At 41.7% G+C, this 12,819-nt stretch overlaps 1 protein-coding gene across 1 annotated transcript in view; it reads right to left on the reverse strand.

Annotated features, from left to right (window-relative positions):
• The window catches only part of antxr1c (ANTXR cell adhesion molecule 1c), a 51,888-nt gene that overhangs the window by 16,878 nt on the left and 22,191 nt on the right, over nucleotides 1-12,819 (reverse strand). Inside the window, exons 9-12 of the mRNA XM_074663937.1 lie at nucleotides 12,122-12,182; nucleotides 9,816-9,914; nucleotides 9,508-9,577; nucleotides 2,004-2,082 (exon numbers count right to left, since the gene is read on the reverse strand). Coding sequence (XP_074520038.1) covers nucleotides 2,004-2,082; nucleotides 9,508-9,577; nucleotides 9,816-9,914; nucleotides 12,122-12,182 — 309 coding nt within the window. The remainder of the gene's footprint in view (nucleotides 1-2,003; nucleotides 2,083-9,507; nucleotides 9,578-9,815; nucleotides 9,915-12,121; nucleotides 12,183-12,819) is intronic.

Consider the following 12,819-nt stretch of genomic DNA (forward strand, 5'->3'; position numbering starts at 1 on the left):
GAAAGAGAGTGGGAAAAGTAACTGCAGAGAACAAAACAGCAGACTTCTAGGAAAAGTGTGTGAGAGCAGAGGTTGGAGGAGACAGGAGGGGCAGATGCTGGAGAGGACGGCAGAAATGAAAACCTCTTTTATCATATTACACACTACATACATCTCTCATGAAAACCTTCAGTTGAGTTTTTAAATTGAAAAGCTTAAACATTTGAACTTCTTATACCGACAGTATGTGAGTGATTCTATAACTAGAGGTACATTTCATGTCCGTGGGACATACTTATCAACTTTATGGAGTATTAATTTCAAGTAATGACCAATTTTTCAGTGGGTCATTTGTGTGATGTTTCACTTTTATTTAATACCATCCATCCATCTTCTGCCGCTTATCCGGGGTCGGGTCGCGAGGGCAGCAGCCTAAGCAGGGAAGCCCAGACTTCCCTCTCCCTAGCCATTTTGTCCAGCTCTTCCGAGGGGATCCCGAGACGTTCCCAGGCCAGCCGAGAGATGTAGTCTCCCCAGCGTGTCCTGGGTCTGCCCGGGGTCTCCGGACGTGCCCTGAACACCTCACCAGGGAGGCGTCTGGGAGGCATACTCATCAGATGCCCGAGTCACCTCAACTGGTTCCTCTCAATGTGGAGGAGCAGCGGCTCTACTCCAAGCTACTCCCATAGAGCTGAGTTTCTCACCCTATCTCCAAGGGAGAGCCTGGCCACCCTACGGAGGAAGCTCATTTCAGGCGCTTGTACCCATGATCTTGTTCTTTTGGTCACTACCCAAAGCTCATGACCATAGGTGAGGGTGGGAACGAAGATCGACCGGCAAACTGAGAACTTTGCCTTCTGGCTCAGCTCCCTCTTCACCACGACAGACCTGTGCAAAGTCTGCATTACTGCGGACGCCGCCTGTCGATCTCTCGCTCCATCCTTCCCTCACTCGTGAACAAGACCCTGAGATACTTAAACTCCTCCACTTGGGGCAGGATCTCATCCCCGACCCAGAGAGGGCACTCCACCCTTTTCCGGCTGAGGACCATGGACTCGGATTTGGAGGTGCTGATTCTCATCCCAGCCACTTCACACTTAGCTCTGAACTGATCCAGAGAGAGCTGAAGGTCAGGACCACATCATCTGCAAAAAGCAGTGATCCAATCCTGAGGTCACCAAACTGGACCCCCTCGACACCCTGGCTGCGCCTAGAAATTCTGTCCATAAAAGTTATGAACAGAATCTGTGACAAAGGGCAGCCCTGGCGGAGTCCAACCCTCACTGGAAACAAGTCCGACTTACTGCCAGCAATGCGGACCAAGCTCTGGCACCGGTCGTACAGGGAACGGACGGCTCGTAACAAGCAGTCCGACACCCCATACTCCCGGAGAACCCCCCACAGGACTCCCTGTGGGACACGGTCGAATGCCTTCTCCAAGTCCACAAAACACATTTGGACAGGTTGGGCAAACTCTCATGCACCTTCGAGGACCCTGCTGAGGGTTTAGAGCTGGTCCACAGTTCCAAGGCCAGGACGAAAACCACATACTCCTCCTGAATCCAAGGTTCAACTATCATATGGACCCTCCTCTCCAGTACCCCTGAATAGACCTTACCAGGGAGACAGAGGAGTGTGATCCCCTGTAGTTGGAACACACCCTCCAGTCCCCCTTCTTAAAAAGAGGGACCACCATCCCAGTCTGCCAATCCAGAGGCACTGCCCCCAGTGTCCACTCGATGTTGCAAAGTCATGTCAAACACATCAGCCCCACAACATCCACCCTAATTTTTTTGTAACTTAAATATTTAAGAATTCATTAGATCTTAAGCTCGCTAACTAATGAATTAAATACATTCCAGTTTTATCATTTGCAATCAAATAGAAAATGAAACAAAAAAGCACATATTGTTTTCACTTTTTGTTGACCTAAACTGTTGAATTGTAGAATCACTCGTTTCCTTATGAGAAATAACAGGCAGTGCTGATGCAGGTTAAATCCATGAACATGGGCTTCCACTTACACACTCTGTTGTGGTGATGTGCACGTTGCTGCTGATGAAGGACAGGCCGTCGTTCATGCTCACCTGGAGGTAGATCACCCTGTAACAAAACAACAGGCACACAGGAACAGTCAGATCACAGTCTGCAACGAGCATAACATTAGCATTTGATAACATCTGCACACTTTCTTCCAAGAGCTCAGTTTGTCAGACCAAAATGATGTCATCTGAACTTCAGCTCACACTGATCGTCACTGGACCGCCTGCGATCTGTGAGTGGGTTTTTTAGAAGTGAATATGTAATTTGAAAAACCACAGAGCTCATGGGAGTATGAGCTGTACTAGATTATTTTGTGAACAACAAAGCGACATCTGGACTGATGCTTGCATTCAGCTTTTTGGTCTCAGGTTGCAGAACTTAAGAGAATAATATTGTGTCTGCCAAAATGGCTACCTCTCTCCATCCAGCAGAAGAGCTACTGGGTAAGTTGAGACGAGTGACTTCTATTTATGAGGCCTGTTTAACTTGTAATTGAGCAATTTGAACTCAAATGAACCAAGTACAAAAGTTTTCCATGGTGGTTAAAACAGGAGTGAGAAAACACAAACAAACTGTAGGTGTGATCTTTTTACCCGCTGAGCTGCACAGCAGCAAAGAGGTCGACTTGAGATAAATTAACTCGAAATGGAAACACAGAGAAAACACAACCTGCTGGTTGGAAATTTGTTTTTATGATTCTGGGCAAGTTGTGTATTTTTCCAAGACATGACACCATACTAATGGCACGCTGAGGAATGAGAACAATCCTCACCGAGAGCCATTTTCAACCCTGGTCGGTAATCCACACCTGATGCTTCTTAAATTCAAATTTCCTTTGCAGAATGTAAAAATAAAACCTATTTATTCCATCTAAAACAACAAGGAACAAACTCTGTCAAAACATGTTTTTTGCCAATTCTCCAGTCATGCATGACAGAACTCTAAGGGAGCTCTTTGCCTCGAGGAGTTTTTGGAAGTGCAAGAGACTTTCTTGATGGTCTGAATCCCTTCCTCCTCCGAGTGTGGAAAAACAATTCTGAGAATTTCATGTGACCTCCAATGGCCTCCTTGGAGCCAGTCCTCATTCAGACCTTCAAAACATGTAGATGAAAGGTATTCATTAGGAAGCCCCGCCCCTCACAAAAGCTCTTGTTTGGTGAAGGACCATGAGCTCGTGAATGAGGTCTAGAAGATGAAAAGCAGGCCACTACACTGATAAACTTGGCTTCACTCTGACTCAGGGAGCTGTCAGTCTAGTTCAGAGAAGCAGAGAGTGTGGGTGGAGGAGAAGGAGAGTGGGGTCAGTGAGTAAAGTTCAAACAACAGCTTACAGACCTTGCTGACAACACAAAAAGCTGGAAACCAAGGGGCTGAAACATCAAAACAAGCTTCAGGCCCCAGAAAGGGCGGTTTGTGTTTGTGTTTTGATCCATATCTGTGTGGTTAAATGTAGACGTTTGAGGACATACAGCTGCACACAGCACAGTTTGCTCTTTAAAGACTGGATGCAAAACAACGCAGAGATAAACATGAACAGGCTTGGTACAAAAGCCATAAATAAAATAGCAGTGACGGAGCAGGAAACCACAGAGAATTTAAACATTGTTGCAGAGTTTGCTGACCCAGGCATGATTGTTGTTTAACATCTCCTAAAACTTTTAAACCTCCTTTCCTGTCCTTGGCACTCAGCCTCAAGAGGATTTAACAAACACAAGACAAGAGTAGATATTTGAACTAGGTCACAAATATGATCTTGTACTTTGAGGGGCTTTACAAGAGAGCAATAATTCCTTGATGGAAAAAGGACTGGTTTTATGTAAGGTGATGAGGACAGTAAGATTCTCTGGTTAGCACTCATAAACAGGTGAATGTCGCAAAGTAGCATAACTCAAAGACAAAAAACTACAATAGAGGAGTAGGGCTGTGTTAGAGGATATATAAAAAAACAATTTCAGAATTGATTTGAGTGAAGTTTTGAGAAAAAAAAGTGAACAAGAAGATGAGATGAAACCAGACTATAACTTATAGAGATGTAGACTTTCTGATGTCACCCATTTGTTCTTGATGCAGAGTTTAGGAGCCCATAAAAGCTAACTCAACCTAAATCTGTCTGAGTTAGTATGAGGTGAAGAGGTGGGCTTCAAGCCTCTTCCCAGATGGCTACAATGTGCCTGTCAAGTCAGCCATGCCTTTATATGGGTCAACTTGTAAGTTAAATAAATTCAAAAAATAACAAGTTGAGGAAAAAATCTCTGATCTGAGGCCCCATTTACACGATGATGTTTCATCTTAAAAATGCAAAAACGCAGTGAAAAAAATCAGCTTTTACACAGAAAAGCCAAGGGACTGAAAACGCTGTATTAAGCATGCCAGGCCTGTAGGTGGTGCTATAACTGTCTCTTCCAGAAGCTGCTTTTGGGAGATCTCACCGAAGTAGAGTTGAGCTGATCATATGGTGGGGGATACTAAGTGCAAAAGTGGAGCAACAGATGCATATTTTGTTGAAAAACAGTCAGCAGATTCAGCAGATTGAGCAGCACAAGCACAACACCGTAGTTCACGAAGATTGTAACACCAGTACTGTTGTCCTGTTGTATGTACTCTCTCAAAGCGGAGTGTGATGTCAGCCTTTCCACTGAAAACACCGGCTAACTGTTTACATGGCAGCGGTGTTGGCAGTGTTTCAGAAAAATCTCACTCTGGAGGCCGTTTTCAAAAGTTGTTTTAGGTCAGCTGAAACGCCGTTTCCATGTAAACGCAAGGCTGAAACGCAACAAAACTTTTGCGTTTCACCCTAAAACCGTTGTCGCGTAAACGGCCCCTAAGCTAGAGAGATGAGCAAAATGACCAAAACTGCCTTTATGAACAGGTTTGTAAAAAAAAAAAAAAAAAAGAAAATCTTTTGAATGGGTGTGTATTTGGTTTCTGGTGCTTCTGGAGCCATCCCCAAGTGGATGCCTAATGAACTACAGTTTTCAGTACTTCCAAACCGGCTTCCTAGTCAAGACTACTGGTTGCAATTTGGGAAAAACTCTTAAATTTAATCTTATTTGAATAAATTTGTCGACTTAAAATGATGACGTAATACTTTTTTGAAGTCATAGTTGTACAATGTAACACTGGGCACAATCAGACTCAAATGGGGCCTGTGGATCAGCTTGTGACGTTGTCCTCATCAACTGAGGACGATGGTTGCAGCAAACTTGGTGTCATACAGTCTCTTCAGAATCCAAATTCTCATAACAATCTGATACTGATGTTCTAACAGACTGGGTTTTCAGGTTCAAAAATAACAGTGAAGCTAGCTGTAGTGAGGTTTTAACTTTTTTTTCACCTGAATTTAGGACTTGTACTTTTGTATTTCCATGATTTTACTTTTGTTAATATGATTTTTTTTAATTTTCATAATATGGCTTTATTCTAATATGTCTTTTTTGTCGGCCCTAGTACTGTACAGTGATAAACCCCAAAAACCTTCGAGAAAAATATGAGCGTCAGTATGACTTAACGTTAAGTGCTCCCTCCATAAGGTGGATCTGGATGGGTTGGCCTAGATTTGAGTTAAGCTTCACTGTCACCCTGTTTTCCTGCTCTACACTCATGACCTGTAACTTCAACCATAGAAATATAAGAAACAAAGAAATCACAAAGGAAAAAATGTGATACTACTCAGTCCAGCAAAGTCCAATCACCAGTAACTTGCAGACTGTAACTCCTAAGAGTCAATCGAATTTGACAAGTCTGTTTGTAACTGATGATGAAAATGAGGAAAACTGTGATTCTAAAATGGAAAATGGCACGAATATAATGACGTAAATAAACTACCACAGAAACTAGTAGGAATCTGTGGATGTGGGAGGAAATGTGGGTTGTAGGGCACACTGTCTGACAGCTGTGAAACAAGGAAACAAACCAGACACACACACACACACACACACACACACACACACACACACACACACACACACACACACACACACACACACACACACACACACACACTTGAACTGGACATGCAGATCGTCTGTTGTCTGCTGCTGTGGGTCAGTCTGCCTCGAAAGAGGACTCATCAGTCAAACTCTCAAAAGGGTAATGTGACATAACCTGCATGACTCTTTTCTTTACTTAACAGGCCAAACATAGCCTGCATGATGTCACGTCTAGGATGACAAATGTGTGAGTGCAAAATAAACCACAATGCAATGCAGCAAAGATGAAAGCAGGGTTTGGAGTTCAGTGAGGGAAGAGCAGCAACATTTTTCAACAAGCTACTAAATGCAGTTGATTGTCAAAGCTTTAATAGATGCTAAACAATCAGAAAGTATGACCTGGGTATTAAGAAAGAAGCTCAAGCACCTTCAGGTTTTCAGCCTGCAGACAAACATGTGGCCACAGACTTGAAAGGACCTGTCTGCTCGCTGCTTGCCTTTGATCAGCTAGAAATGGTCAGGCAGGCTGTTGAAAGAGAGTGGAAGACTGACAGGGGATGAAAAAACAGAGACAAATAAAGATGGATAGAAAGAAGTGAACGGGCTGGCAGACAGGGGAAGTAGGGGGCTGGAAAACAACCAGGAAGGCAAAACAGTGGGGGGAGAAGAGCCACCGTGGCACTGAAAGTCAAGGCAGAGGTGGAGAAGGAGGGGGAAGGGATGAAAGATCAGTGTGGGGTTGGGGGGATGAGATGGAAAGTTTGGGGAAGTAAGGAAAGAGAAGAATAAATATACAAAAGCAGGGGTGACCAGGCTTAAGGGGAAGTTTAAGAGAGGTAACAGGACAGCGTGTACCCTCAATTTTACAACCCTTCTGTCAGAATGTTAAGTAGCCTCTGGTCATCACTCAAGCTGTTTAAATCTTTCCCAAAAGTAGCTTTAATCAAATCCCTTTCCTTTCCACCTTACTGCCAATTTAAATGTTTAAAAAACTGTAAATCAGATTCATAACTAAGGACACTATAAAGTGAAGGAATCTGTGTCAAAGTTATACAACTGACACTATTTCTGTTAAAGAAAGTGTGTCATAAGTGTCATCTCCTCCCACTCTTTCTGTCTCCATGTAGTTTAGAGTTTATAACCACTGTCCGCTGAACCCTCTCCTTCGTGGCCTGTTGTACTTTTCTCCTCATAAAGACTTTGGTCAGAGAGGTTTGTGGATTGTTGATTTTGGAGGCTAGTGTGGCTCTAAATGGAGAACACGGCTGAAACAGAGTGACCCTGGTCACGACCAGAAAGTGAATGTTTGAATTTAGTAACCTCAGATCTCTTTGTGTTTTCAATCTGCCACCTGAGTCTTCTGCTTCAGACATCCAGAGGACACAGTAAAAAGACTGAGTCAGGCATGCTTTAGTCCCAGAGAGCATGTTAAATAACCTGACACTGAGGCAACAAATACAAATCAGTATTATCACCTCCCGGTGGTCAACGGTAGCTGAGGTCAGACCGTTTGTTTTCTGATAGGCAAACAATGAAGATTCTTCAAAATCATGAGCAGCAAAGATTTGAGAAGCTACAAAAACACCCAAGCACCTATACGTAAAAGTTATACGCTGCAGTTTTATGGAGTCAGAAGATTTGGTATTGAAAAAGAAATTTGGCATTGTAGAAAAAGTTGAATTGAATCTTAAAAAAGGAACTGAAAAACAAATACAGACATTAAAAAGGACACTATTTTTGAGGATTTTTTTATGTTAAGTATTTTTTAATGCCAATATTCAGATATGTTTTTACATTTTTGTTTATTTTTGAGCATCACTGGTTTTTAGTTACCATTCTCTTTTTTAAGTTTCAACCTACTGGCAGTGATTTGACATGGAGGAGTGGGGATTGGGGGCGGGGCTTGGGGCGCAAGAACACACTTCCAGGTTTTCAGGAGAGGAGAGCGGCCTCTGTCGGCTACCAGCAACTTCTTGTCCCTGCGGCTGTTATCACACCTTGGTCAGTAATGTGTGCAAGTTCACTTCGAACTCCTAAACTGCCAGTAAGTCTGTTTCTCTGGGTCGGTATTTTTAGGATCAGGCAATGACGCTATTTTCTATGCTGCTTTCCTGCTGTCGTTCCTCTCTATCTACTGCTCGGTGTCTGTCCCTTTAGTCGCGAACACTGGTCTTTGACTTTATTCTAGACATTTCCACTTCATTCTCTTCATTTCGACTTTAATCTCGATGTTACTCCATCAAAAATGAAATCTTGTCGAAATGATGAGAAAAAAAAGTCTAAATAACCTGCCCTGATGTTTACCAGTAGTACACCAGGTACAGTCAGCTCCTCAACAGCCACAGGGGTGACTGACAGACTGCCATACAGGAGCCTAGACGACAGTCTTCAGGATCCCTGTATGTGTGACAAGGTCGGTCTTTTACTTTTTTATTGCATGTGGTGTTTTATGACGTGTGTATTATCAGCTCATTGGACACCGGGGTGTGTGACTACAGGACAGACACCGAGCAGCCGATAGCAGAGAGGAATGACAGCAGGACGGCAGCGTGGAAAATAGCGCCCTCACCTGATCCTGAAAATTCTGACCCAGAGAAACAGACTTACTGGTGGTTTGGGAGTTTGAGGTGAACTTGCATTCCTCACTGTCCAGTGTACGATCACAGCCACAGTGGCAACAAGTTGCTGGTAGCTGACAGAGGCCGGTCTCCTCTCCTGAAAACCTGGAAGCGTTTCTTGCATCCCAAGCCCCGGTGTTTTGAATATGGCTTTGTAGGCTGCTGCATGCTTCACTAGCCAGTCCCTAACTTTGTTAATTGTTTGCTGAATTCTTTTTGTTTTTGAGCTGCAAAAAAAAAGTCAAAGGAATGTAAAACCAAAACCCGAAGAAGCCTAAAGCTGTATCTAAAAGTTTTTCGAAACAAGGCCTCCCTTGATGCAAGAAAAATTAACTCAATCCAATGATGATTGATGTTTACATATTCTGATAGTTGTTGCACCTCAACTCTGTCTTTGTCTTGAAACCACAGATTTATCAAATAATGGGTTGACCCTGCCTTTGAAAGCTGGGACAGACTCCAGTTCCCTGACCCACAAAGGGAAAGCAGCCCAATTGATGGATAGATGGATGGGTGGGAGGACTCCCTTTAAATTTCGAGGTTTCTTTCTTGCCTCACATATGTCCATAAATGTCAAACACCAATTGTTTCCAGTTGTTTTCGCTGTTCTAATTCAGGACAGAAGTAGGGCAAATGCATGAAGGGTGTACCACTGCATGTGCTGGCAGAGCTACACAGCCTCTTATATTTTGCTAAGCTGCACTGGGATTCAGAAGAGAGGAATGTGGCCTGAGATAGGGATCATAAAAAGAGCTAACGTATGGCAGGCTTCTCATGGGCTGTGCTTATACACGCTTGTATGCATACATGTGTTTCTCTGCGTTTGTGGCAAAGGCTGATTTAAGACCCAGCTGAAAGATGAGAGGCACATCGTTTGGCTCAAACCCCTGGAGAAATGTGATGTATTTCTATTAAAATACAGTTAAAGAAGCACTTACTTCCCAACTTCATCGATGACAGGAGCTGGACACAGTAAGAAAGTGTTTTCTACACCCGCTGGCTTCTCATCTAGAAGTAAAAGAGATTACATTAACTTCTTCAAATGAAGACTTTTTAGGTTTGAACTGATATGGTTCATTGAACATGTGTTACTGTGAATTACTGTGACACTTCAGAAGGTATTAAATACTGAGACACATATGCTACCAAAGACTACTCTTAGACTACTATAAAAGACTTATAAAAGCTCAAATAAAGGTTGTTACATGCTTGTTATAGATCAGTTTGCAAAAGCAAATGTACTCACTGATTGTTATAGTATCATTGATTTTGAAGCTGCAGAGCACCTGGTTGATGTTTCTGGCATGGAGAAAACCATTTCCTCTCACCACCACCTGGAAAGACTCTGGTTACACAAAAAAAGCAAAGAACAAATTATATTTCATGCTCATGTTAAACCAGAACGTGCTTGCATTTGGTCATACATAGATTTTCCCTGTGGTTAATTTAAAACAAAGATGGAAAAAGGTGTTAGGTTTGAAAATATTTTAACGTGAGGACAACTCACAAATGGGTTCTGTTTTAAAATATGGCCCAGAAAAACAAAACAAATGTAGAATGTTAAGCTTATTTAGCATATAACTAGACTACTTGTTTAACTCACTGAATGAATTGGACCCTGGACTTGATCCTGATTCCTATATCTGCCTTGATTGATTCATCTCCTTTCTCTCCCGCAGGAGTTTCTCTGTATCAGTTGGTCTGTACATGTCAGGGTTGGCTGCTCTTTCCTGTGGTGTTCCTCAGGGTTCTGTCTTGGGCCCTATTTTATTTGCTTTGTATTTGCTTCCTTTGAGCCACATCATTTGCAAATCCAAAAGGTGCTTCTTATCATTTTTATGCAGATGATATACAGCTGTATGTGTCATTTAAGCCTGATGACACAGACAAACTTATCGGTATTCCTTGAATGTTTGACCGCCAGTACAGACTGGATGGCTCATTACTTTCTGCAGCCAAATGGAGATCCTAATTATTGGCTCTGACTCTGTGGCCTCCAAGGTTTCTCAATGTACTGGTTCCCTCTCTTCTGCTGTCCAGTCTAAACTCAGAAATCTTGGTGCCATATTTGATCAGTCCATGTCCTTCAATCACCACGTAAAGCTGTTGTCCCGGTCATGTTTCTTTCGTTTATGAAACATTTTTAAACTCAGGTCTGTTGTATCTCATCTGAACTAGAAATGATCATTCACACCTATTGTAATTCACTTTTCACCTGCCTCAGTAAATCCCCCCTCCACCATCCTCAATTAGTCCAGAATACCTCTGCAAGGCTCCTGACTAAGACTAGTTGGACGACTCATATCATGGCAATTTTAGCTTTATATTAAGGTCCTGTAATAAGCATTAATAAGACCTTTGTAAATACTTATAAGATGCTTATTAACATTATTATTTGTGTATAAGACTAAATAACTACTTAATAAGTGTTGTATAAGGTCATTGTAATACTTAATGCAAGACAACTTAATCTATAAGCTATATGGAACCTAACCGTGACCCTAACCCTCTTTGTTTTTTGTCTTCTGCTTTTGTCTCTCATGAGCCCTACCCCAGCCCTTCTCCTAAACCTAACCATTCGGGGTCCCATGCCTAAACCTAACCTGTGGGGCCTAACGCCTAACCCTTACAATGACCTTATAAAACACTTATTAAGCAGTTATATAGTCTTATAAACTAACAATAATGTTAATAAGCATCGTATAAGTACTTACAAAGGTCTTATTAATGGTTATTACAGGACCTTAATATAAAGCGATATCTGATTATCTTTTTAATTGTTTGTAGTCCTTGCTGTTTGACTACATTTTTTATCATTTGTGTGTGTTGTTATGATCTTATGTTATATGTTATATTTTCTGCAAAGCACCTAGTGACTCTGTTCTATGAGAGGTGCTACACTAAATCAAATTTACTTCACTTACTTTATACTCAGCTGTGTATTAACAAATGTAACTGAGTCTGCAGACCTAAAGAGAACAGTTTATCTCTCACTATTGCAACAGACTGAAGACTAATGCTCTGTTCAAGTGAAATATTTTTCCTTGTCAAGAGTGAAAGTAATTCACTGCCTAATAAAAGGCAAAAGCAGATGTGAGGAGCTGTAAAAGTTCCCTCTGCTTTTTCCAACAGTGTTTAATTCAGCCCTGCTTTTATCTGTTCAGTGGTGTCTTTTAATGCTCATTTAATGTCGCTATAACTGTAATAATCTTCCTCTTGGCAGGACACTAAAGAGTGTTGTCTACTTGACATTTCAGTACGATTTCAGCACTGCCAGCCCCTCAAAGTCGATCCCTTTAATGATGCCTATAATATTATTCCCAATGTTGTACCCCGTCCCAGCAGATTTCCTGTGGGTGACCTGGATGCCCATATAAGGTCGACTCTTAGCCTGGGATTGTCATTACTGAAGGAGACACGGGGAAACTGGGCACTCAGTAATGAAATTAACAATCTCATAGAAGTGATTGGTGGCTGGTGCTGCTGAATGATTTAGGGACACCCACTTCAGTGTGTGTGATTGTGTGTAAGTGTGTGTATTCAGTGCCCCACCTCCTGCACACACACTGGAAGGCTCAGCTGCTAATATTTCAATGCAGGATTTCTTGATGATCTGGAGGGAAACAGAAAGAAATCAGGAATGATTTTTAAGCACTGATGGAGAGAAAGTATGAAACACACATGAGAATTCTGTTATCGTCATTTTCTTGTAATACTAATTAACATGCCTGTATTCTGAATCAGACCTGGAAATCAAGTTTCAGGAGCTCCTTCTGTTTCTCTTTTGGTCTCTCATGACAAGGCAGCTTGGGGAGTGGATATCCATTTTCTGTGCTTTTTTTTTTTTTTTTGATAAATTTGAGTTTCATTCAGTTGAAGAACTGTTTTTCCTGGTCAGTATTACCACAGTTACTTTGACAAAGTAATCAGATTACTTCTTTAAAAAGTAACTTAGTTACTTTACTGACTACTTGATTTTAAAAGTAACTAAGTTAGATTACAAGTTACTTTATTAGTTACTTTCAGCAGCTGCCGACAACACCTGCAGCTGCATAATTTGTAATTGTGCGAATGTGATTAAAATTAATAATATGATTCTACATGTTTTGTTTTAAAGTAACATGCAGACATTGATAGTTGTAAAACATGTCATGTATAATTAAAAAAAAAAAAAACATTTTATACATTTTGAATTTCAAAATACAGCAAGAGAAAGCTTTTACAGTACTATTTTGGTGCACTGCAGCACT

The sequence above is a fragment of the Halichoeres trimaculatus genome, unplaced genomic scaffold (genome assembly GCF_033239565.1).
Source record: "Halichoeres trimaculatus isolate MK-OKI-2021-1 unplaced genomic scaffold, fHalTri1.1 fHalTri1_scaffold_23, whole genome shotgun sequence".
Lineage (NCBI taxonomy): Eukaryota > Metazoa > Chordata > Actinopteri > Labriformes > Labridae > Halichoeres > Halichoeres trimaculatus.